Genomic DNA, 27,869 nt, shown 5'->3' with positions numbered 1-27,869 from the left:
CAACCCCATATATATATATATATATATATATATATATATATATATATATATATATATATATATATATAAATATAATTTCATGAATCCCATGCTCAGGCGTACATAGTGTTAAACAGTGGATATCAGAGGTTGCTCTAATCTTTTCCAGGCAAACCTGCACTCCTGTTTTAATGGCATTCCTACATCCACGCCTCATGTGCTCACAAAATTTCTTTGCCTTAACAGCATGTCACTGCCTTGGAATACACTTCCACTGATAACTTTGTTTTACATTATAACACTAAGAATATATATTAAATATGTACCAGTAACAAGAACTTTATTTATTAGACAACAATAGAGGTTAGTTTGAATACGGACTCCTTAAATGTATTTTTTTGTTTTTTCCCTTCAGGTGATTGTGGTCCGCCTCCAGTTATAGAGCACACACTGCCCGTTAAAGAGACCTCTGGAGCCGCAGGTGATACAGTCATATATGAGTGTGATCATGACTCTGGATATTATGAGCTTCCAGGCAAAAGCAGAACCACTACCTGCCAAGATGACAACACATGGACATCGGTCTCTGAGTTATGTGCAAGTGAGTCATTTTGCTTATCCACATTGTTTTGCTCTGTTTTAGTCTTTACTATTCAAAATGGATTTTCATTCAGAACTATGCCTACTAATAACAATATGTTAGTAAATTATAAAGTAACTTTTAACCCCTAAGGACTAAGCCCATTTTTTGCCTTAAGGACTCAGGAAATTTTCATTTTTGCGTATTCATTATTTCCTCCTTTTTAAAAACCATAATTCTTATTTTTTTTCCACCTACTGACCCATATGAGAGCTTGTTTTTTGCGCGACCGTTTGTACTTGTTAATGACTCCTTTAATTTTAACACAAAATGTACTGCAAAACCCCAAAAATGTGTAAGAAAACTGCAATTTTGCTACTTTTATGGGGGTTTTGTTTTTACGCAGTGCACTTTATGGTAAAATATTTAATTATCTTTATTCTGTAGGTCAAAATAAAATGAAGCCCAGTTTAATATAGTTTTTATTGTACTACTTTAACCCCTTAAGGACGGGAGCATTTTTTGCATATCTGACCACTGCCACTTTAAGCATTAATAACTCTGGGATGCTTTTACTTATAAATTTGATTCTGAGATAGTTTTTTCGTGACATATTCTACTTTATGTACTGAAGAGTGAGTTTTTCTGAAATGATTTTTGGGGGGCATGTCCCATTTAGGAAGCGCCTATGGTGCCAGGACAGCAAACCCCCCCCCCCCCCCACATGGCATACTATTATGGAAACTACACCCCTCAAGGAACGTAACAAGGGGTACGGTGAGCCTTAACACCCCACAGGTGTTTGACAACTTTTTGTTAAAGTCGGATGTGTAAATGAAAAAAAATATTTTTTCACTAAAATGCTGATTTTTCCCCAAATTTTACTTTTTACAAGGGGTAATAGGAGAAAATGCCCCCCAAAATTTGTGACCCCATTTCTTCTGAGTATGGAAATACCCCATGTTTGGACGTTAAGTGCACTGCGAGCGAACTAAAATGCTCAGAAGAGAAGGAGCGCCATTGAGCTTTTAGAGAGATAATTTGTTTGGAATGGAAGTCGGGGGCCATGTGCATTTACAAAGCCCCCTGTGGTGCCAGAACAGTGGACCCCCCCCCCCCCATGTTACCCCATTTTGGAAACTACACCCCTCACAGAATTTAATAAGGGGTGCAGTGAGCATTTACACCCTACTGGCGTTTGACAGATCTTTGGAACAGTGGGCTGTGCAAATGAAAAATTACATTTTTCATTTTCATGGACCACTGTTCCAAAAATCTGTCAGACACTTGTGGGGTGTAAATGCTCACTGTACCCCTTGTTACGTTCCGTGAGGGGTGTAGTTTCCAAAATGGGGTCACATGTGGGGATTTATTTTTTTGGGTTTATGTCAGAACCACTGTAAAATCAGCCACCCCTGTGCAAATCACCAATTTAGGCCTCAAATGTACATAGTGCGCTCTCACTCCTGAGCCTTGTTGTGCGCCCGCAAAGCATTTTACGCCCACATATGGGGTATTTCTGTACTCAGGAGAAATTGTTACAAATTTTGGGGGTCTTTTTTTCCTTTTACCTCTTGTGAAAATAAAAAGTAAAGGGCAACACCAGCATGTTAGTGTAAACATTTTTTTTTTACACTAACAGGCTGGTGTAGACCCCAACTTTTCCTTTTCATAAGGGGTAAAAGGAGATAAATCCCCCCAAAATTTGTAGTGCAATTTCTCTCGAGTACGGAAATACCCCATGTGTGGCCCTAAACTGTTACCTTGAAATACGACAGGGCTCCGAAGTGAGAGAGCGCGATGCGCATTTGAGGACTAAATAGGGATTTCATAGGGGTGGACATAGGGGTATTCTACGCCAGTGATTCCCAAACAGGGTGCCTCCAGCTGTTGCTAAACTCCCAGCATGCCTGGACAGTCAGTGGCTGTCCGGAAATGCTGGGAGTTGTTGTTTTGCAAGAGCTGGAGGCTCCGTTTTGGAAACACTGCCGTACAATATGTTTTTCATTTTTATTGGGGGGGGGACAGTGTAAGGGGGTGCAAATGTAGTGTTTTACTCTTTATTAGGTGTTAGTGTAGTGTTTTTAGGGTACATTCGCACTGGCGGGTTACGGCGAGTTTCCCGCTAGGAATTTGCACTGCAGCGAAAAATTTTCCGCAGCTCATACTTGAAGCAGGAAACTTATTGTAAACCCGCCCGTGTGAATGTACCCTGTACGTTCACATGGGGTGGGGGAGCAAACCTCCAGCTGTTTCAAAACTACAACTCCCAGCATGTACTGACAGACCGTGCATGCTGGGAGTGTTGTAGTTTTGCAACAGCTGGAGGCACACTGGTTGGAAAACCTTCAGTTAGGTTCTGTTACCTAACTCAGTATTTTCCAACCAGTGTGCCTCCAGCTGTTGCAAAACTACAATTCCCAGCATGTACTGATCACAGAAGGGCATGCTGGGAGATGTAGTTATGCAACAGCTGGAGGTACGCAACTGCAACTCCCAGCATGCTGAGACAGCTGTTTGCTGTTTGGGCATGCTGGGATTTGAAGTTTTGCAACATCTGGAGTGCTACAATTTAGAGACAACTGAACAGTGATCTCCAAACTGTTGACCTCCAGATGTTGCAAAACTACAAATCCCAGCATGCCCAGACAGTAAACAGCTGTGTGGGCATGCTAGGAGTTGTAGTTTTGCAAGATCTAGAGGGCAACAGTATAGAGATCACTGTGCAGTGGTCTCTAAACTGTAGACCTCCAGCTGTTGCAAAACTACAAATCCCAGCATGCCCAAACAGCTGTCTGGGCATGCTGGGAGTTGTAGTTTTGCAACATCTGGAGGGCTACAGTCTAGAGACCACTATGAATGGGTCCATGTATTGTGAGATTTTGAGTGAAAACCTTGTTCCATCAGCAAGGGCATTGAAGATGAAACGTGGCTGGGTCTTTCAGCATGACAATGATCCCAAACACACCGCCCGGGCAACGAATGAGTGGCTTTGTAAGAAGCATTTCAAGGTCCTTGAGTGGCCTAGCCAGTCTCCAGATCTCAACCCCATAGAAAACCTTTGAAGGGAGTTGAAAGTCTGTGTTGCCCAGCGACAGCCCCAAAACATCACTGCTCTAGAGGAGATCTGCATGGAGGAATGGGCCAAAGTACCAGCAACAGTGTGTGAAAACCTTGTGAAGACTTACAGAAAACGTTTGACCTCTGTCATTGCCAACAAAGGGTATATAATAAAGTATTGAGATGAACTTTTGTTATTAACAAAATACTTATTTTCCACCATAATTTGCTAATAAATTCTTTAAAAATCAGACAATGTGATTTTATGGATTTTTTCTTCCTCATTATGTCTGTCATAGTTGAGGTATACCTATGATGAAAATTACAGGCATCTCTCATCTTTTTAAGTGGGAGAAATGGCTGAATTGGTGGCTGACTAAATACTTTTTTGCCCCACTGTTGCTCTGTAGTTGTCAGAACCTGGCAATGCAAGATTTTTTTATATATTTTTTTGTTTTATAAGTAGTAAGACAAAGCAAAGTTTATTAATTTGGTATTGTATTAATGTTACTGATGCATAGAAAAATGTTTTGTCAGTTTTACCGTAGTTGCCATTGTTTTTGTTTTGCCCCAATTCTTTTTCTGGTATTTGTAATACATTATATGGTAAAATGATAAATAAAAATAAAATTTATGCCTCTTAGAAGGCAAGGAAGAAAAAAAAAACGAGAATGAAAAAATGAAATGTCTTTGTCCTTAAAGGAGTAGTCCAGTGGTGACTCAGTGGTGAACAACTTATCCCCTATCTTAAGGATAGGGGATAAGTTGCAGATCGCGGGGGGTCCGACTGCTGGGGCCCCCTGCGATCTCCTGTACGGAGCCCTGACAGCCCGCGGGAAGGGGACTTGTCGACCTCCGCACGAAGCGGCGGCCGACACGCCCCCTCAATACAACTCTATGGCAGAGCCGAAGCGCTGCCTTCGGCAATCTTCCGGCTCTGCCATTGAGATGTATTGAGGGGGCGTGTCGGCCGCCGCTTTGTGCGGGGGTCGACACCTGCTATCTGGCCGGAGAGCCGGGGCCCTGTACAGAGAGATCGCAGGGGGCCCCAGCGGTCGGACCCCCCCCGCAATCTCAAACTTATCCCCTATCCTTAGGATAGGGGATAAGTTTTTCACCACTGGACTACCCCTTTAACCTCTTCAGGACATAGGGCGTATGGATACGCCCTGCATTCCGAGTCCTTAAGGACCGAGGGCGTATCCATACGCCCGTGGGAATTCCGGTCCCCACCGCTAGCCGGTTGGGGACCGGAGCCGGATGCCTGCTGAAATCGTTCAGCAGGGATCCCGGCATATCGCCCAGGGGGGGTCATTATGCCCCCCATGTCGGCGATGGCCGCAGATCGCTGGACAATTCAGTGCAGCGATCTGCGGTGATTCCGGGTTAATCGGGTCTCTGGTGACCCGGAACTACTGGCTGATATAATATAATAGCCAGAGCCAGCAGGGGTGAGGTGGCACTGGTGCCACCTCACAATCGCCCTGATTCGCCGGCCGACCAATCAGGGCTCCTGCTGCGGGTGTCACTCCCGCAACCCGTTCCGCCCCTCTTCTGGAGGACGTGAGCGGGTGCAGGACGTGGACCCCGGGAGCTGGGGACCCCGATCCCCGGCGTCCCTGTTGGGATCGGGGCCCCAGGAGCGGCGGTGGCGGCGGGACTGACCTGCAGCGTGGATCGTTGGTGGTGACAGCCAGCCTCCTGCTGTTGCTTAGCAACAGCTCCCAGCATGCAAAAAGGGCATGCTGGGAGCTGTAGTTATGCAACAGCAGGAGGCAGACAACCACAACTCCCAGCATTCCCTTATGGGCATGCTGGGACTTATAGTTTTGCAACAGCTGGAGGCACATTTTTTCTATGGAAAAGTGTACCTTCAGCTGTTGTATAACTACAACTCCCAGCTTGCACAAACAGCTAAAGTGCATGCTGGGAGTTGTAGTGGTGCATCTGCTGGTTGCATAACTACAACTCCCAGCATGCCCGTTGGCTGTCGGTGACTGCTGAGAGTTGTAGTTTTGCAACAGCTGAAGGCACAATGGTTGTGAAACACTGATTTTTTTTTTTTTTTTTACCTAACTCATTGTTTCATGACCGGTGTGCCTCCAGCTGTTGCAAACTACAACTCTCAGCAGTCACCGTACACCATGCACCGTGCATGCTGGGAGTTGTAGTTTTGCAACAGCTGGAGGCACTCTGGTTGTGAAACACTGAGTTAGGTCACAAACTCAGTGATACATAACCAGTGTGCCTACAGCTGTTGCAAAACTAAAACTCTCAGCATGTACAGTCTGTAAGCGCATGCTGGGAGTTGTAGTTTTGCAACAGCTTGATGTTCCGCCCCCCCCCCCCCCCCCCCCCCCCTCCCCAATGTGAATGTACAGGGTACACTCACATGGGCGGAGGTTTACAGTAAGTATCCGGCTGCAAGTTTGAGCTGCGGCAAATTTTCTGCCGCAGCTCAAACTGCCAGCGAGAAACTACTGTGAACCCCCGCCCGTGCGACTGTACCCTAAAAACACTACACTACACCTCACTACACTAACACAAAATAAAATGAAAAGTTAAAAACACTACATATACACATACCCCTACACAGCCCCCCTCCCCTCCCCAATAAAAATGACAAAGCCCTGGTACGCCACTGTTTCCTAAATGGAGCCTCCAGCTGTTGGAAAACAACAACTCCCAGTATTGTCGGACAGCCGTTGACTGTCCAGGCATGCTGAGAGTTTTGCAACAGCTGGAGGCACCCTGTTTGGGAATCACTGGCATAGAATTCCCCTATGTCCACCCCTATGCAAGTCCCTAATTTAGGCCTCAAATGCACATGGCGCTCTCACTTTGGAGCCCTGTTGTATTTCAAGGCAACAGTTTAGGGTCACATATGGGGTATTGCCGTACTCGGGGAGAAATTGTTACAAATTTTGGGGGCTATTTTCTGCTTTTACCCTTTTTAAAAATGTAAAATTTTTGGGAAAAGAAGCATTTTAGGTAAAAAAAAAAAAATTTTTTTTTTTTTTTTACATATGCAAAAGTCGTGAAACACCTGTGGGGTATAAAGGTTCACTTAACCCCTTGTTACGTTCCCCGAGGGGTCTAGTTTCCAAAATGGTATGCCATGTGGTTTTTTTTTTGCTGTCCTGGCACCATAGGGGCTTCCTAAATGCGGCATGCCCCCAGAGCAAAATTTGCTTCCAAAAAGCCAAATGTGACTACTCCTCTTCTGAGACCTGTAGTGCGCCAGCAGAGCACTTTTCACCCCCATATGGGGTGTTTTCTGAATCGGGAGAAATAGGGCTTCAAATTTTTAGGGGTATTTTCTGCTATTACCCTTTTTAAAAATGTAAAATTTTTGGGAAACCAAGCATTTTAGGTAAAAATTATTTTTTTACATTTGCAAAAGTCATGAAACACCTGTAGGGTATTAAGGCTCACTTTATCCCATGTTACATTCCCCGAGGGGTCTAGTTTCCAAAATGGTATGCCATGTGTTTTTTTTTTTTTTTGCTGTTCTGGCACCATAGGGGCTTCCTAAATGCAACATGCCCCCCAAAAACCATTTCTGAAAAACGTACTCTCCAAAATCCCCTTGTCGCTGCTTCACTTCTGAGCCCTCTACTGCGCCCGCCGAACACTTTACATAGACATGTGAGGTATGTGCTTACTTGAGAGAAATTGGGCTACAAACACAAGTAAAGATTTTCTCCTTTTACCACTTGCAAAAATTCTAAAATTGGGTCTACAAGAACATGCGAGTGTAAAAAATGAAGATTTTGAATTTTCTCCTTCACTTTGCTGCTATTACTGTGAAACACCTAAAGGGTTAAAACACTTACTGAATGTCATTTTGAATACTTTGAGGGGTGCAGTTTTTATAATGGGGTCATTTATGGGGTATTTCTAATATGAAGACCCTTCAAATCCACTTCAAAACTGAACTGGTCCCTGAAAAATAGCGAGTTTGAAAATTTTGTGAAAATTGCTGCTGAACTTTGAAGCCCTCTGGTGTCTTCCAAAAGTAAAAACTCATAAATTTTATGATGCAAACATAAAGTAGACATAATGGGGGAGATTTATCAAAGGATTTAGACTGTTTTTTCTTGTGTAAATTTGTCGCACAGAAAGTCGCAGTCTAAATATGTGCGACTTTTCTGCAACTTTTGCTCTAGAGGATTATTAGAACATGATGCATGCAAGTCTATTTTAGACTGAAATGCATTGAAAAATGCATTGGTGCTGAATTTATCAAAAGCGACTTTTCAGCGACAAGTCGCATAGGCTGAAAGTACGCCGAAATGTCAGACCATGTTGGAGCAGGTTTAAATATAGACTAAAGCATAGATCATGCAGTCTGTGCACAGAATTTATCAAGAGCTGTGCGCCATTTGATAAATTAGGTGCACAATAGACCAGACTAACCCTCTGTAGTTTGGTCTATATTGATGCGGGACATAGACAACTTTGATAAATATCCCCCATTGTATATGTGATCCAAAAAAAAATGTATTCGTAATATCCATTTACCTTACAAGCAGAGAGCTTCAAAGTTAGCAAAATGCAAAATTTTCTAATTTTTCATCAAATTTACGGATTTTTCACCAAGAAAGGATGCAAGTTACCACAAAAATTTACCACTATGTTAAAGTAGAATATGTCACGAAAAAACTGTCCCGGAATCAGAATGATAACTAAAAGCATTCCAGAGTTATTAATGTTTAAAGTGACAGTGGTCAGATGTGAAAAAAAACGCTCTGGTCCTTAAGGCCAAAATGGGCTTGGTCCTGAAGGGGTTAAAGCCAAAATGGTCTGTGTCCTTTTCAGGGGTTATATATTTGATTTATTAATATTTTCATGTTTTTTTTTTTTTCATTAGGAGCTTGTGGTGATCCTGAAAGACTAGCTTATGCAGTGCCTAAAGACAGTGATCTTAAAGATATCTATCTTCCGGGTACAAAAGTAAGCTTTGACTGCAGACTGGGTTTCTCACGTGTGCCTCGCTCAAACAATTCCATTGTCTGCCTGGACAGTTATACATGGTCTGTTCCAAGTGAATTTTGCACACGTAAGTAGATCTTCATTTATTTGATGGTCCAAGTAGATTAACCTAGGTTTATTAATATGCCTAATCCAAAACTGTTTGCTTTTGCCCATAACAACCGCTCACAACTCTTTTTAATTGTACCAGAGCTCATGAAATATGAAAGCTGACCTGTGCTTTTATTTACGCAATGCTACCCAAATAGCACTCCTAAAATAACAGCACAGCATCCCAAAGACCGCTAAATACCACGATAATAGCCAAGCAGGGTCTTCTGGGTATGCAGTAATACCAGCGGAATGTAAAATCTTGTGTGATCTTGAATAGTAATAGGGATTAAAGGTTACCACCCATGCGTTCTAAAGTGGTAAAGTGACTAGTGTCACCATTACTTTGTTTCATTAAGCGATTGCGGCCCAGCAATGTAAAAGGATGAAACGTGAACCCAAGACAGAGCATTATTACAGTTACTGTTGAACCTAGTATCTTCTGGTTTCCATAGTCATTGGATATCAATAATTAGTGGTTCTCAGTATAAATATGAGGCTGACAAATCAGCAGTGTTAAGCTAGGTGTGGACACTGTTAACCCCTTCCTGACCCATGACATACATGTACGTCATAGGTCGGGTGGGCGGACATGACGGGGGTCGGCATCATGACCGGGAAATGTCCGCTGCTATCAGCAGCTGACATCTGCCGGTAACAACGGACATCGGAGATCGCGCCGATGTCCGTCATTTAACTGTTTAAATACCGTGATCTATACAGATCACGGCATTTAAACATCAAATTCCCCTATTCCCTGGTGTCTAGTGGTCCTATAGCCCCCCCCCGCGATGTGATCGCTGGGGGGCTATAAGTTGGTAGGGAAGCCTGAGGTCTTACTGTGTCCTGGGCATCTTCCCTGGCTCTGAGATTGCTTAGGGCTCCCTTTGGCAGCCCTTGGCAATCGAGCACAGATTTCATAGATCAATGTAATGCAATAACATTACATTGATCTATGTAAGCCATCTGATGATGGCTTTTGATAGGCCCCTAGGGGGGGCATAAAGTGGGTGTATAAAAAGTAAAAAATGCTTTTAAAAATATTAAAAAAAAAAAATCTTTCCCCTAATAAAAATCCAAATCACCACCCTTTTCAAAGTTTTTTTTAAATAAAACAACTGTACAAAAAAAATGCACGTATTTGGTATTGCCGCGTGCATAAATGTCCAAACTATTAAATTATGTTTCTGATCCTGCATGGTGAACGGCGTAATCGCAAAAAAATTCCAAGCGCCAAAATTGCTTATTTTTGGTTACATTACATCACCAAAAAATTGTAATAATCAAAAAGCCAGAACTACACAAAAGTGGTACCGTTAAAAACTACAGCTCATGGCGCAAAAAACAAACCCCAAAACACATTCGTAGGTGGAAAAATAAAAAGTTATAGAGGTGAGAACATGGTAATGAACAAAGTTTCTTTATTTTTTTTATTCAATTATTCAATTTTGGTATCATTGGAATTGTACGGATTCATATCGCAGAAAATAAGCCCTAATACAACTTTGTCAGTCGAAAAAATAAAGTTATGGATCTTAGAATGTAAGGAGGAAAAAAAAAAAGTATCTGATTGCGTAAGGACCAGCAGGGTGCTCTGGCTCTCGACACATCCCATCCATGTATCAATATGGCAGAACTGGAGATACCCGAGCGCTGCAATCGTGTATCTTCTTCTTCTTCTTCTATACTTTAAAGATGCAAGGAGGTGCCAAGTAGACACCTGCTCCATGCACCAGGAGAGCTTCAATGCCATGCAGGAGATTGCGGAGTGTCCTAGCAGTCGGATACAGGGTAGTGCCGTAGGGGGGGGGGGGGGGAACAGGCTAGCAAAAAAAAAAAAAAAAAAAATAGGATGGTGGGAGTTACCCTTTAAAACATTTTGTTTTCAGTCACTTAATGTTTGAAATTACAGAGGTATTTTTAGCAGGTTGGCATGTTTTTAAACTGTTTGTAGCCATATTTTTTTTTTTTATTACTAAAACACAAAAATGGTTATTTTCATTTAGGACATATTGTGGCCGTAAATGTTTGACTGTAAAATGAATAAAGGCTTGTTTTATCATAGAGTTCAGTAGAAAATATGCTTGTTTTTTTAATTGAAAAGCAGCCATTGTACGGTTCAAAAAATCAACCACAATATCATGTCTTTTGCGATTTTACAAGCCTGGACCAGAATTTGTTAGATGGTCATAAATATAAGAGAGCTGTTGGTTTAATGTGAGTATTTCATATACCCTAAATGTGCACATATGGATGCAGAGCCTACAATGTTTAATTCCACAGAAAGAAAAGCCACTGTTAATCACTGACTTTAGCAGTGCATGTCCAAACAAGAGGATAACAGCAGCACACTGTTAGCACTAATCTATATGTGAAATATGACATGTTTTACAGCATAGCAATACTGCTATGGTGAAAAATAGAGGTTCTTAGCTTACTATTTGGCCAAATAGGGTGTACCATCCCACCACAATAAGGTGATCTCACTTGACAGACTCTACACTATGAATATTCCTCTCCTAGGCTAGCACGAAGCCTCAATTTCTGGGCATGTAAGGTCTAGCACATCCCCTACCTTGTACAATGGGTGGAGTGCACAAACCACCATTGAGGCAGCCACTTCCTAATGCTAGGTAGGGGATGTGCTAGACCTTACATGCCCAGAAATTGAGGCTCCGTGCTAGCCTAGGAGAGGAATATTCATAGTGTAAGGTCCGTCCCAAATGAGGTCACCTTATCGTGGTGGGATGGTACACACTATTTGGCCGAATGGTAAGCTAAGAACCTCTATTTTTCACCATAGCAGTATTGCAAAGTAAATCATGTCATACTTCACATTTTGGCTTTAAATTACAAATTGGCTTACAAGGCAATATCAGGTTATTAAATAGTTCAGGTCCAGGTGTCTACTTGGCTTACAGGCACAAGTTATTATTTTGACCATAGATTGTACATGAAGTGCACATACTAAGAATTTTGTAGAGCAGTAAACTAACCTGTAAACATGACTCCTCTGGCTAATAAATTTTACTTGTTTAGCACATCTCCTCATAAAGTATGGCTCATTTAAAAGGGTTAGCCTGGATTAGAAAAACATGGCTCCTTTCTCCAAAAAACAGCATGGCACTTGTCCAGAGGTTGTGTGCGTAAGATTCTGTTTCTGGAAGAAAACATCCATGTTTTTGAATCCTATCATTTTCAACCTCTTTAAAGGGAACCTGTTACCATGAAAATGCTATGTTGTCTATCAGCATCATGTTAAAGAGCAGGAAGAGCTGAGCAGATTGATATGTTTGTGGGGAAAAAAATAGTAGAACTTGTAACTGATTGAAATCCCTACTGTTACTATTTATAGGAGTCCAGTGCACTGTGTCACTCAGTGATAGGATCACCCTCTGGACTCCTAAGCATGGAAAGATCAGAGATATCATAAAATGTCTTTTTTGAAAGTTTTTGCCTAATGAAGTGATTAAATTAAAGGGGTACTCCGCTGCCCTGCTTCCGGAGCTCTGCTCCCCAACGTCTGGAAATTTATTGTTCGGAACGCTGTTTGCGGGCTTCTGTGTTCAGGGCCATCCCTCGTGACATCACGCCTGCCCCCTCGTGACATCACGCCCGGCCCCTCAACGAAAGTCTATGGGAAGGCGGCCGTCGCGTCCCCTTCCCATAGACTTTTGTTGAGGGGGCGGGCGTGACTTCACGAGGGGCGGCCCTGAACACGGAAGCCCGCACACAGCGTTCCAAACAATACATTCCCAGATGCTCCGGAAGCAGGGCAGCGGAGTACCCCTTTAAATCTAACTTCCCTGTAATACATGCAGACTAACAGAGGGACAGAAGGGTTGAAGGCAGGAAAGGATATCTTGGGACTAGGGTGATTATAAGGTTTCTGTGGCTACTGGACAGCTGCTGTGGTATATGAAGGACAATAAAACTGACTTTGTGTACCCAACTCGATGGTTTATCATTCTGGCTTCTAAGTTTGGAAACTAGTAGACCTGACATAAATTTGTATTGGCTTGGAAAATTTACTTATGACTAAAGTTCTCACAGATAAATGTAATGTTATTTTTTTTTTTGCCTCCACTTCTTCCAGTCCTCTTTGCATCCCACTGAAAAATGCCTTAAAGGGGTACTACCTTGCTGACAACTTATCCCCTATCTAAAGGATAGGGGATAATTTGCCTGTTCGCACGGGGTCCCGCCGCTGGGGACCTCAGAGATCTCGCACGCAAAACCCTGCTCTCATCAGGCCCCGGAGCGAACATCCGCTCCGGGTCTGATGACAGGGCCGGTGATCGGGACGTCACAGGTCCGCCCCCATGTGACTTCACGCTGCGCCCCCTCAATGCAAGTCTATGGCAGGGGCAAGACAGCTGTCACACCCCCTGCCATAGACTTACATTGAGGGGGCAGAGCGTGATGTCACATGGGGGCGGAGCCGTGACGTCACGATACTCCGGCCCTGTGATCGGCAGTCATCAGACCCGGAGCGATGTTCGCTCTGGGGCCTAATGAGAGCGAGCGTCCCCAGTGGCGGGACCCCGTGCGATCCGGCAACTTACCCCCTAGCCTTTAGATGGGGATAAGTTATCAGCACGGTAGTACCCCTTTAATGGGATTTCAACGGCAGTGTGAAAGCAGCTTGTTTTCTGGCAGGACCCATCTAAGACTAGTCCTGTTGGCTGTAACAGCACAATGTCAAGCTGTTAACCCAAATTAACTTTCTGTGGATTTACATTGAATGTATTTTGCCAAAAAATTGTATTACATATTATAGAATCTTGTTATGTATATTCTTCACAACATTACGATTGTTTTGTCAGTGAATTACACTGCAATTTTTTTTTTTTACTTCTTTCTTTCTTTGCTGGCAGGCAGAAGTTGTGTGAATCCTGGAGAAATAGCTAATGGAGAATTTGAAGCAACCAATAATTTCTTATTTGGTTCCAGACTAACCTATACATGTAATCCAGGGTGAGTAATAATTGTTCGGTTAAACTGCAACCAGTGCAGTCAGTCTCTGCCTTGTTGACATAACCAGTTGAGCTGCCTAATATGTATGGCCCCCTACCTTCTTTTTTCAGTAAATACATTTTTCTGTGAATTGTTGTTGAGTCTTATTTTTTCATCTCCAGTATAAAATCTTAGCTTCATGAAAAACAAAACTTACTGGAGGAATGTCTAGCCGACCTCCATGGCTCCTCGGAGCAGTTTATTCGGCGCTGGCGTCTCAGGATGGACTTTGCTGCCTCTCCCCACTTTTTGCAGTTTGGCCTTTCTTCTACACAATCTCCTCCTTTGTGATCTCCCTTCTACTCCTTGGCCCCTGGTCTCCTATGCTCCGGACTCCACATCAAACCCCCCCCCCCCCCTTCCCCAGTTCCTTTCCTTTTATCGCCTTCTTTTCTCACCTGGTCTTCACTATCTTGACTCTTTCAGTTAACTTAAAGGGGTACTCCGGTGTAAAACATTTTTTTAAATCATCTGGGGCCAGAAAGTTAAACAGATTTGTAAATTATTTCTATTAAAAAATCTTTACCCTTCCAGTACTTTTTAGCAGTTGTATGCTACAGAGGCAATTCTTTACTTTAATTTATTTTTTGTCTTGTCCACTGTGCTGTATGCTGACACCTGATGACCGTATCAGGAACTGTCCAGAGCTGGAAAAATCCCCATAGCAAACCTATGCTGCTCTGGACAGTTCCTGATAAGGGCATCAGGTGTAAGCAGAGAGCACTGTGGACAAGACAAAAAAGAAATTCAAAAATAAAAGAATTTCCTCTGTAGCATACAGCTGCTTATAAGTACTGGAAGGGTAAAGATTTTTAATAGAAGTAATTTACAAATCTGTTTAACTTTCGAGCACCAGTTGATTTAAAAAAAAAAAGTTTTCCTAAGCTTTGTTACTGTTTTTTCTTCTTATGTTTTTTCTAGTATTCACTGGATATTGGCTCTCTTTATGGGAGTGTATTGCCTTACTTTTTCTGTATTACATTCTTTGAGCCTCCTGTCTGGCCCCAATGTACTTGTTGTTCTGCCTGATGCACTATAAACTGTTTGTTTTTAATAAAAAAAAAAAAAAAAATTAAGAGAAGGTGTCAATGTTTTCAGACTGCCAACTTCTACATCTCTTCTGTAAATGGACAAAATCTGAACTGTAAGGTGCAATTTTGCACGGAACCACTCGACATGCAAGTAGGAAATTTGCATAAGGAAAAAAATGTAGTTCTATGTTCTACCACATTGTACTTCGGAGCTTCTTCTTGGTCTTCCTTGGTTTCAATGTCATTCTCAGCATCTCGACTGGAAAACTGGTGAAATCACTTGTTGGGGACAATATTGCAAAGATGTCTTGTCGCCCCTGTGATACCTTCTGTGCCAGTTAAACTCAGACGTAAAGTCTTGAAGTGGGGAACTCTCTGAATTCTAAAGAGGGGGAGACCAAAGGGGGGGGTGTACTGTAACGCCTGCGCTCCGGCCAGACACGCCGGCCGTGAGTGCTCTTTGCTAATGTCCCTGCTGCAAGCGGGGCTGGGATTCGCATCGCGGGACGCACCGGCATGCTAATCCAGACTGAGCGGGCTGTTACTAGGGTATAGGTGTCTGATTTTGGGGGGGAGGGGGATTCCCACTGCTAGGACCCCCAGTGATTGTGATCAGGGATCCTTTGTTCCATGAAGCAGTGGGTGAGCATGATCAGGTAGGTGGTACATTACTCTCTAATGATCAAGCCAATTTGGGCCCTATTGCCCAAAGAGTTGAGGGCTTGTGTTTTTTTTTGTTTTGTTTTGTTTTTCGCAAAAAGTTGTGCTTTTTAGCATCACTATTTTGGGATTCATATAACTTATTGATTAAAATTTTATAAACAAAAACATTTTACGGGGTTAATAAAAAAAAAATACACGTGTTTTTTTTGTATTATCTTATTATTGATGGTGATGATGTTTTTTTTTATTTTTTTTACTAATCTCATTAGGGGGCTTTCACCTGCAATCTTCACTTCCATTCTAGTGCAGTGTATTATGCTGACAGTGTATGCAGTTGTGCCTCCAGCGTGGCTGTGTATACTGAAGACTGTATACATTGCCTGTCATCATAAGGCATAGAAGGGAAGTGTATTATATAAGCCTTTAGACGGCCCCTGGCTGCCATGGAAACCCACTGACACCGTGCAGCCTAGCCCAAAGCTGCTGAAAAAAAACATGCATGGGCAGACACAACTGGGTTCAAGTAACTGACCTTTAGGAGTTAGACACAGTGTATACAGCTGGTAAAATAAGTATTAAACACGTCACCATTTTTCTCACTAAATCATCACAAACAGTATTACTAAATGTTAGGAAACTAAACCATATACATACCTACAGCAGGTGAAATAAGTATTGAACAGGTGCTATTGATATGAAATGTCACCAGATATTGGAAACAACCAATGTTATCCATATATACAATGAAACCTAAACAAATAAGCTCAGAAATTAAGTTATGTATAATATAGTGAAACGACACAGGGAAGAAATATTGAACACATGAAGAAAGGGAAGTGCAAAAAAGCAGTCCTGCCCCTTTTTAATGCAAATTAATATCAGCTGGTTCAGTCCCAACTGATGGCCTTCAAAAAGATCTCATTGCCAAGGTGTCACAAGAGACCCATCTCATGTTGGGTAAAAAGCTGTCTCATGACCTTTACAATTTAATTGTTGCAAAAACATAACAATGGCGGTGTTTACAGGTGCATTTCTTTGCTTCGAAATGTTCCAGCGAGCACTGTTGGGGCCATAATACAGAAGTGGAAAGACAATCATTTCACCATAAACTGGTCTCTATCAGGTGCTCCTCACAAGATATCTAAATGAGGATTGAAAAGAATAATCAAGAGTTGTCTAAGAGCCAATGACCACTTGTGGAGAGTTCAAGAAGACCTGGAATTAGCAGGTACTGCTGTCTAAAAAACAAAACAAAAAAAACAAACAAAGTAATGCACTCCTCCGCCATATGCTCTCTACCACACACCACACCACCATTGCTTTATGAAAATAATTTTAAAGCTTGTTAAAAGTTTGCTATACAACATTTAGAAATGCCATATAGTGTGGTCAGATGAATGCTAAATTGAACTGGTTGGAGGCCATAATACACACCATGTTTGGGGGAGAAATGGCACTGCACATCACCCTAAAAGCACCATACCAGCAGTCAAGTTTGGAGGTGGGAACATCATGGTGTGGGCCTGCTTTGGTACTGGCCAACTTCACATAATTAAAAGATGAATAGGAAAATTTACATTCTTGACAAAAATCTGCTGCCATCTACCAACAAGGGTGGACATTTCAGCAAGACAATGATCCCAAACAAAAAGCCAAAAACAACTCAAATGATTTCAAAGAAAGAAAGAAAATAAAGCTGCTATAATAGTCCAGCCAGTCACCTGAATTTAATTGAAAATCTATGGAAAGAATTGAAGATCATAGAAGAGGCTCATGAAACCTTCAAGATTTGAAGACTGTGTAAGTGGAAGAATGGGCCAAAATCACACCAGAGCAATGCATGTGACTAGAAGTAATAGGGTGAAAACTTATATCAGTAGATACCTTGACATGAGGGGAGTGTATGAGCAGTCAAAATTGTTGATTATCTGTCTCTCTGAAGAATGGAACATGTATGTAAATTATTTCATTTAGTTTAATCTATGTACTACTTCAGCATATTGCAATATCTTGCCATTAAAATTGTAATTTGTAAACGAAAAGGCATGCACACTGGCCCTTATTTATCAAAATGTGAGAGATTTTTCCCATAGCAACCAATCACAGGTCAGCTTTCACGTTACCAGAGCTTGTTAAGATGTAAAAGCTGAGCTGTGATTGGTTGCCATGGGCAAAATCACTCCAGTTTTTGTCACACATTTTCAGGCCTTCTAGTAGGGTGACAGAAAGGTCTAATATCCTGTTTTTTTTTTTTTTTTTTCTTGTTTCTTTAGCTATCGCATATTAAGTAGGAGAAATTATCGAGATTGCCAAGCAGATGGAACATGGACTAATACAGTCCCTACATGTGAAGGTAATAGTTTTGAAATGAATAGGCATTTCATATTTTATTATAATGAAATGTGATATGTCCTCATCAAAGTGCTGGTGGGTTTGTTAAGGGAGGTGTCTGTGGGAGAGTGTGCAGCTTGAGAATAGAGCATGGAGGGACATCAAAGAGGAGAATCTTCTTTAGAATACCTATAGTTTATCTGTACATTACTTATACACTGTTACACATTGACTTACAAAAATTCTTATTTGCCTTTTCCCATTTTCTTCACTGAGGAATGTTCAAAACAAGCAAATGTTCTAAAAGAAAAAAAAATGCTGAAAGAAGCAGTTCCTCTTGGAAACCTACATTGAAATCAATAGAGCAGGGGTCCTCAAACTTTTTAAACAGGGGGCCAGTTCACTGTCCCTCAGACCATTGGAGGGCCGGACTATAGTTTAAAAAAAAAAAAAAAAAAATATGAACAAATTCCTATGCACACTGCATATATCTTATTTTGAAGTGAAGAAACAAAACGGGAAAGTTCCCCCACATTAGATTTGTAGTTCCCCCACATTAGGTTGTAGTTCCCCCACATTAGGTTGTAGTTCCCCCACATTAGGTTGTAGTTCCCCCACATTAGGTTGTAGTTCCACATTAGGTTGTAGTTCCCCCACATTAGGTTGTAGTTCCCCCACATTAGGTGCAGTATAGTTCCCCCACATTAGGTTATAGTTCCCCCACATTAGGTGCAGTGTAGTTCCCCCATTACGTTGGCAGTATAGTTCCCCCACATTAGGCTGGCAGTATAGTCCCCCCCCCCCCCCATTAGGCTGGCAGTATGTTCCCCCACATTAGGTGCAATATAGTTCCCCACATTACGTTGGCAGTATAGTTCCCCCCCCCCACATTAGGTGCAATATAGTACCCCACATTAGGCTGGCAATATGTTCCCCCACATTAGGTGCAATATAGTCCCCCACATTACGTTGGCAGTATAGTTCCCCCCCCCCCACATTAGGTGCAATATAGTCCCCCACATTAGGCTGGCAGTATAGTTCCCCCCACATTAGGTGCAATATAGTCCCCCACATTAGGTGCAATATAGTCCCTCACATTAGGCTGGCAGTATAGTTCCCCCACATTAGGTGCAATATAGTCCCCCACATTACGTTGGCAGTATAGTTCCCCCACATTAGGTGCACTATAGCCCCCCACATTAGGCTGGCAGTATAGTCCCCCCCCCCACATTAGGTGCAATGTAGTCCCCCACATTAGGCTGGCAGTATGTTCCCCCACATTAGGTGCAATATAGTGCCCCACATTAGGCTGGCAGTATAGTCCCCTACATTAGGCTGGCAGAATGTTCCCCCACATTAGGTGCAATATAGTCCCCCAAATTACGTTGGCAGTATTTTCCCCCACAGGCATACAGCCTCCAGCCATACGGTACGGCTGGAGGCTGTATGCCTGTGTACTGCCCCACTTCAGTGTTCCGACCACCGGACAGGACCGGAGGATCGGTGGTCAGAACACCGAAGCTGACGCGCCGATGGTGAACACTTACCAACTGCCAGCGCGCGTCCTTCTTGCTTCTTCTCCGCTCCTCTGCGCTCCGTTGCCATGGGCGCACGCATGGGACGTCAGTGACGTTGCTGCGTGCGCTTGCTCCCGGCGGTCCCTGCGTTTCCCTGTGGCCCCGGCGGTCCCACGCGGGGCCACAGGGACTTAACAGAGGCATCCCTGTTTTCGAAAGCATCTTTCGGAACACAGGGATGTCCTGAGGCAAAAACACCCAGCGGGCCGGGTAAATGCGATCCGCGGGCCGCAGTTTGAGGACCCCTGCAATAGAGAGTAGAAAAAAAACTAGTGGCCAGACTGAAAACTGCAAGGTTTCAGGATTATTTTATCTGTAGGTAGCAAAATTTTGTGAAAACATTACCAAAAATTTAAAAAAAGTTTAACATAACTTTAATTTTCGTTGCTGCCCTTTCGTTTTTTCCTCCTCGTCCTTTAACCCCTTAAGGATGAAGCCCATTTTGAACTTAGAGTAGTGTAGTGAAATATAACTTATACCCTATCCAAAGGGGCCTCAGTAGTCTGCTGAAAGGGGGCGTGCTGACCCCCACACGGAGCGGCGGCCAACACGCCCCCTTCATGTATCTCATATAGATACATGGAAGGGGCGTGTTGTCCGCGGCTTCCTGCTGGGGTTGGAATAGCTGCTTCCAGCAGAATGCCTGGGCCCCGTTCAGGAGATCCCAGCGGTTGGACTCCCGCGATCTATAACTTATCCCCTATCCTTTGGATAGGGGATAAGTTATTTTTCACTGCACTTTAAGGACCAGGGCATTTTTTTGCAAATGTGACCTGTCACTTTGTGCGTTAATAACTCTGGGATGCTTTTACTTATGAATTTGATTCCGAGAGAGTTTTTCGTGTCATATTCGAGTTTGTTAGTGGTAAATTTTCGCTGATACTTGCATCATTTCTTGGTGAAAAATTAAAAATTTTCATGAAAAATTTAAAAATGTTGCATTTTTCTAACTTTGAAAGTCTCTGCTTGTAAGGAAAATGGACATGCCAAATAAATTACATATTAATTCACATATATTGATTGATTTACTTTATATTGGTATCATAAAGTTTACAAGTTTTTTTTTTACTTTTTGAAGACATTCGAGGGCGTCAAAGGGTAGCAGCAATTTTCCAATTTTTCACAAAAAATGGAAAAATCTGAATTTTTTCAGGGACCCGTTCAGTTTTGAAGTGAATTTTCAGGTATTTATGTTTTAAATACCCCATTATAAAAACTGCACCACTCAAAGGAGCGACAATGAGCCTTTTGAGTGCAAACTTTGCTGAAATGGTTTTTAGGAAGCCCCCATTGTGCAAGAACAGCAAAAAATAAAAAATAAATGGCACACTATTTGGGAAACCTTCAGCTGTTGCAAAACTACAACTCCCGGCATGCACTCACAGACCACGCATGCTGGGAGTTGTAATTATGCAAAAGCTGGAGGCTGGTTGGGAAACACTAAGTTAGGTAACAGGCTAACTCAGTGTTTACGCACCAGTGTGCCTCCAGCTGTTTCAAAACTACAACTTCCAGCATGCATGGTCTGTCGGTGAATTCTGGGAGTTGTAGTTTTGCAATAGCTGAAGGCACGGACTCTAACTCAGTGTTTCCCAACCAGTGTGCCTCCAGCTGTTGCAAAACTACAACACCCAGCATGCACTGACTGCCGAAGGGCATGCTGTAAGTTGTAGTTATGCAACAGATGGAGGCACACCACTGCAACTCCCAGCATGCCCTTTTGTTGTCTGTGCATGCAGGGAGTTGTAGTTATGCAACAGTAGCTGGGAGTTGTAATGGTGGTCCTCCTGCTGTTGCATAACTACAACTCCCAGCATGCCCTTTCATGCATTCTGGGAGTTGTAGTTATGCATCACCAGGAGGCACAGCCCTTACCTCCTCCTGCTGCTGCTCTCTCCGCTGCTGCTCTCTCCTTTCTCTGCCGACGCAGTTCCTGGGGCCCCAATCCTGCCAGGGCTAGGGGGCCCCCACTGCCGGAGTACACTGCCGGCACCCGCTCTCACCCTCTGGACTAGGGGCGGAGCGAATGCCATTAGTGACACCGCCCTTCTTTCGCGACGAACCAGGACAATCGTGAGGTGGCACCAGTGCCACCTCACTCCTGCTGGTCACCCTTTTTCTCTGTGTCAGAATTGATCTCAGGACCCCCTCCTCCCCACCCCAGGCATTGGAACGGGATTTCAGCAGGCATCCCGTTCCGATCACTGCCCGGTGAGCAGCGTTGAATGGAAACAATTCGATTAACCCCTTAACGACGCAGGACGTAATTGTGCGTCCTTGTGAGGTGGTACTTAACGCACTAGGGCGTACACTTACGTCCTAAGCATAACCGTGAGCATCGGAGCGATGCCCGGATGATGCGCGGCAGGTCCAGGCTTTTTGATCGCAGCCAGGGACCCGCCCGTAATAGCGGACATCCGCGATCCCGCGGATGTCCGCCATTAACCCCTCAGATGCCGTGATCAATACAGATCACTGCATCTGCAGCATCGCGGTCACTAAAATGGATGATCGGATCGCCCGCAGCGATCCGATCATCCAGCACGGCAGATGGTGGTCCTCTCACCTTCCCGCAGACCAGAGCAGAAGATGACCGATAATGCTGATCAGTGCTATGTCCTATTCATAGCACTGAACAGTATTAGCAATCGATTGGTATAAATTAAAGTGTAAAATTAAAAGTAAAAAAAGTAAAAGTAAAAAAAAATGTGAAAACCCCCTCCCCCAATAAAAACGTAAATTGTCCCATTTTCCCTATTTCACCTCCAAAAAGTGTTAAATTTTTTTTTATACATATTTGGTATCGCCAAGTGCGTAAATATCTGAACTATTAAAATAAAATGTTAATGATACCGTACGGTGAACGGCGTGAATGTAAAAAAAATAAATAAATAAATAAAAAAAAAAAAGTCCAAAATAGATGCTGTTTTTTTATAACATTTTATTCCCCAAAAAATTTATAACAAATGGATTAAAAGTTCTATATAAGCAAATATGGTATCATTAAAAAGTACAGGGCACGGCGCAAAAAATGAGCCCTCATACCGCCGCTTATACGGAAAAATGAAAAAGTTATAGGTCTTCAAAATAGGGGGATTTTAAACGTACTAATTTGGTTAAAAAGTTTGCGATTTTTTTTTTTTAAGCACAACAGTAATAGAAAAGTATTTTATCATAGGTATCATTTTACTCGTATTGACCCAAAGAATAAAGAACACTTTTATTTTTACCGTAAATTGTACGGCGTGAAAACAAAACCTTCCAAAATTAGCAAAATTGCGGTTTTCTTTTAAATTTCACCACACAAATAGTATTTTTTTTGGTTGCGCCATACATTTTATGGTAAAGTGAGTGATGGCATTACAACGGACAACTGGTTGCGCAAAAAACAAGCCCTCATACTAGTCTGTGGATGAAAATAAGAGTTATGATTTTTTTAAGGCGAGGAGGAAAAAACGAAAATGTAAAAATTAAATGGTCTTCGTCCTTAAGGCCCATATGGGCTGCGTCCTTAAGGGGTTAAAACAATACCCAATTTGCATAGTTTGCACAAACATTATTTTTTAACACAAAATAAGGATGTTTAAAACTGCCCTATTTTGACCATCTATAACTTTATTATTTTTCCAGATATGGGGCTGTATGGGGCTAATTGTTTGCGCCGTAATCTGTAGTTTTTACTGCTACCACTATTGTGAATATATGACTTTTTATGGAATGCCTGCATTTGCTTTTGTAGAATTCCGTGTTTTTCTGCATTCGCAGAATTCGTGCATAATTTTCTGCACAGTTTCTTTCAGAAGGCCAGCTGAATTCTGCATGAAAATTATAAAATTTATAGCTGTCCCATTCACACAGCAGAATCGAAGTGAATTTTCTATAAATGCATGCAGAATTCAATGCAGAAATTCTGCTGTGTGAAATGGGCCGAATTCTGCAGGCTTCCTTAGTACACTTATAAAGGTGGGCACATAATATTACTAACATGCAAATTCCACACTTTCCGCAGAAATGTAAGCCCCATTGACTTCAATAGGATTAATTTGTGGAATTCCAAAAAATTATGTGACAAGAATATTTTTGCTGAATGTCACGTTGCCACAGATGCCGTGATCAGTATTAATGGGGTTATCCAGGAATAGAAAAACAGAGCTGATTCCTTTCAAAAACCGCTCCATATCCGTCCCCAGATTGGGTGTGGTATTACAACTTGGCTCCATTCACTTCAATGTAACTGAGCTGCAATAACACACACAACCTGGAGACAGACGGGGAGCTTTTTTTGAAAGACATTAGCTCTGCGTATAGCCCTGGACAACCCCTTTAAGCACTGTATCTGAGGAGTTAATGGGGACATCACCATTACCAGCAGGTCCGTGGCTGTTGATAGCAGCTGGGACCTTCCATACATGAAGCGATGTATGTAAAAAGGAAAGGCAAATTTATTAGATGTCTTATGTTTTAATCAGTGTCCTTGAGAAATCCACACTGAAAGTTGTTGTAATGACTTTTGCTATGACTAGTTGCGGAACTTCATTTTAAGCAGATTTCCCCACCCTTTATATTATATGGAAATTGTATCGCCCGACGCTGGACAGGTGCATTTGTCAGGCATTTAGCCCTGCTTTGGGCAAGCAGAGCTAAATGCCTGAGAAATTCACTTATAACGGGGCAATCAGTCTCGCCCCGTCACTAAACTTCTATAGACTGAAACTGTATCATGCACCTTATAGCAAGTCGCGCAGGATGCAGGGTCCCTGCGTAGGCACGTGCGATGACATCACTCACCGTGCGCACCTCCGTCAGGACCAAGGATGCAGTCCAGCAACAACCGCTGAGCCTGCGGGAGCACACATGGGGGCGGATGACAGGTAATAGCAGGGGATCAGAGAGAGGAGGGATGAGGAGTGTGGTGAATGAGTGAATAATGTGGCACAGGGGAGGGGGAGCTGAAATATAATGGCACAGGGAGCATCAGAGAGGGGGGGGGGATATGACACAGTGGGCATCAGGGGGATATGATGGCTTAGGTAGCATCAGAGAGGGGGGATATAATTGCACAGGGAGCATCAGAGAGAGTGGGGAAGCTCTACCTAATGGGGATCATATCTATCTGGGCTCTGTCTGGGAGCCCTTCCTTTCTACAAACTGGGGGGTACATAGATATCTGGGACCCTTTTTTACATACTAGGGGAGCCCTACCTGCCTGCCTAACTGATGAGAGGATGTACCTACCTGAAGGGGGGACTACCTACTTAAAGGGGTTCTCCGGTGCTTAGACATCTTATCCCCTATTCAAAGGAGGATAGGGGATAAGATGCCTGATCACCGGGGTCCCGCCGCTGGGGACCCCTGGGATCTTGCACGCGGCACCCCGTTTGTAATCGGTCCCCGTGTGTTCGCCCGTGTGTTCGCTCTGGGTCTGATTACCGACGACCACAAGGCCGGTGGCGTGTGATGTCACGCCTCCGCCCCCGTGTGACGTCACGCTCCGCCCCTCAATGCAAGCCTACGGGAGGGGGCGTGATAGCTGTCACGCCCCCTCCCGTAGGCTTGCATTGAGGGGCGGAACTTGCTTATCAGGGGCCTCTCGACCTAATTGGGTGACATACTGGTCTGCCTATTACGTTTCTATTAATAAAGACCTTATTTACATACTGTTTCGGTTGAAATTATTTTATGTACCACGACAATTGTATGATTATGAGGGATAAGTAGATTGTGCTCCCGTTTTAGTCCCTTGGACAAGTAGTTTAAAAAAAAAAATTTCCACACCCCTGATATAAATTTTGTACACCGGGCAGGGAAGCAGGGATGCCCTTTACATACAATACTACCTGTACAACTAGTACTTTTTGTTTCATGATGATAGCTCCTACTTCTTTGTTAGGCTATATGAAATGAATTTGCTTGAGATTTCAATTATAATACTGATTGAAGAAAATCCTAACCGCAATATATTATTATTATTTTCAGCTGTCATCTGCCCTGCACCAGATCCCCCTGTTAATGGAATGTTTAGTCCAGAGAAGGATGAATACGCTTACCAAGATGCTGTGAACTTTATTTGTAATAAAAATTTACATATTATTGGTGAAGATTTTGCATCATGCACTAGTGACGGAACATGGAGCACTACCACCCCAACTTGCAAAGGTCAGAATTTCATTTTTTCTATTTTATTCTTTTTCAATTTTTTTAACGAAAGAAAAATAAACCAAAGCAAAATATTTACTACAACTATTTTTGTGTTTAAACATTGAAAGTAAAAGATACGCACATACGCACTCCCCAATCATAAGACATGGGTATGACTTTTAAGGACCTAAAGGGAATGTGTAGTCTAGATTTTCTTTTACTGATTAGAGACATGCTGAAACCTGTTATTCTTTTTAATCTGTTTCTATTTTTTATTGTACAAAATTATGATAGCTGCCATGTTGCCTGAGCTGTTTCCTGATAACATTTTGTGAACAGCATTTCGTGATATGCTTTATGGAAGGACACATGGACAATAGATAGGACCGGTCCTATCCAGATAAATTGTGACCTTTTCAGCGGTCATTCTACTGGAAGGCTGTTCTGTGTGTGTGTGTGTGGTGTGTGTGTGTGTGTGTGTGTGTGTGTGTGTGTGCGGGCGTGTATATATATATATATAATATATATATATTGCAAAAGCAATTGAATCGTGCTTTTTGCGATATAGCGGTACGGCCCTCCAGGAAAACGCGCGATTATCTGCTCTGGTCGGCTTCCTTGCGCTGCTGCAGGCGGGGGCGGCCAGAGCAGGTAAAAACAAATTTAAATACTAAAACTCAGTGTTTCTCAACCAGGGTGCCTCCAGTTGTTGCAAAACTAAAACTCCCAGCATGCCCGGACCTACAAAGTCTGTCTGGGCATGCTGGGAGTAGTAGTTTTACAACACCTGGAGGCACCCTGGCAGAAAAACACTGAGCTAAGTAAAAGGGCGCAGGGAGAAAAAAAAACTTCTGCTCACCTACTCCCGGTCCCTGCAGATGCCGTTTCCGTCTGTGCGGTCCGTTGTCTCATCTCTTCTCCATACGAGCAGTAGGACCTTTCTTTTTCAGTGTCACGTGTCACGCCAGTGATTGGCTGATGGGGAAAGGTCTTTTTCAGCAGCAAACACACTAGGTTGGTGATTTGAAAACCGCCCGGGAAACCTAGTGTATTACTTCAGTACAAAATGTGACAGGGGGAAGATTGTGACCAGGGGGATGTGACAGGGGGGGAAGATTTTGACAGGGGGGGGGGGTGGAGATTGTGACCTGGGGAGTGTGACATAGGGGGAAGATGTGACCATGAGGGGAGAATGGGACAGGGGCGTTGTGCATAAAATGTGTGGATAGTTGTAAAAGGGAGGAAATTGGACATGAAATGGCAGGATTTCACCATTTATTTATTGCATCACATAGCGATATCGCAATATTTAGGACCATAATCACACATTTTCCCCATATCGTGCAGCCCTAAAATAGATAATTTTTTATAGATATAGATAGATGTAGATATAGATATATATCTCTAGCTAGCTAGCTAGCTATCTACTGGTGTCACTTTTCACTGTTCTCCGGTCTGTGATGTAAAGAAAAGTATATCTGGGAAATGATCTGTACAGGACAGGAAGTCTCAACTTTGTTTTAGGCCTAGTGGCCATAATGGAAACTGCAAGATTTCATGATTATTATAAAATGCAGAAAGAAGAATTAGAAAAATATAATTAAAAATTCTTTAAAAAAAATTAGATTAAAATAAACACCTGATTTAAATGGTAGGTAATTTTCTGATGACACTTTACCATTAACTTCTCAACCCCATTTTGTCCTTAAAGGGGTACTCCGGTGAAAACCTTTTTTCTTTTAAATCAACTGGTGGCAGAAAGTTAAACATATTTGTAAATTACTTCTATTAAAAAATCTTAATCCTTCCAGTACTTATTAGCTGCTGAATTCTACAGAGGAAATTCCTTTCTTTTTGGAACACTGATGACATCACGAGCACTGTGCTCTCCATGCATAACAGATGTATGCTAAGGGCAGCATGGTGGCTCAGTGGTTAGCACTGCTGCCTTGCAGTGCTGGGGACTTGGGTTCAAATCCCACTAAGGACAACAATAAATAAAGCGTTATTATTATTATTATTATTATTATTATAATGTCAGCAGAGAGAACTGTGCTCGTGATGTCATCAGAGAGCATTCCAAAAAGAAAAGAATTTCCTCTGTAGTATTCAGCAGCTAATAAGTACAGGAAGGATTAAGATTTTTTAATATAAGTAATTTACAAATATGTTTAACTTTCTGCAACCAGTTGATTTAAAAGAAAAAGGTTTTTACCGGAGTACCCCTTTAACCCCTTAAGGACCTAGGGCGTATGGATACGCCCTGGCTTTCTGGTACTTAAGGACCCAGACTGTATCCAGACGCCCGTGGGAATTTCGGTCCCTGCCGCGCACTGGGCGGGGACCGGATCGGGATGCCTGCTGATATCGTTCAGCAGGCATCCCGCGCAAATGCCGAGGGGGGTCATC

General features: G+C 42.7%; 1 protein-coding gene across 1 annotated transcript in view; it reads left to right on the top strand.

The window, feature by feature from the left end:
* LOC130356424 (CUB and sushi domain-containing protein 3-like) overlaps window positions 1-27,869 on the top strand; it is a 136,182-nt gene that overhangs the window by 29,170 nt on the left and 79,143 nt on the right. The window contains exons 3-7 of the mRNA XM_056557955.1: window positions 395-580; window positions 8,493-8,681; window positions 13,582-13,681; window positions 17,688-17,767; window positions 25,299-25,478. Coding sequence (XP_056413930.1) covers window positions 395-580; window positions 8,493-8,681; window positions 13,582-13,681; window positions 17,688-17,767; window positions 25,299-25,478 — 735 coding nt within the window. The remainder of the gene's footprint in view (window positions 1-394; window positions 581-8,492; window positions 8,682-13,581; window positions 13,682-17,687; window positions 17,768-25,298; window positions 25,479-27,869) is intronic.

The sequence above is a fragment of the Hyla sarda genome, chromosome 2 (genome assembly GCF_029499605.1).
Source record: "Hyla sarda isolate aHylSar1 chromosome 2, aHylSar1.hap1, whole genome shotgun sequence".
NCBI lineage: Eukaryota > Metazoa > Chordata > Amphibia > Anura > Hylidae > Hyla > Hyla sarda.
This window is presented reverse-complemented; position numbering and strand designations above follow the sequence as displayed.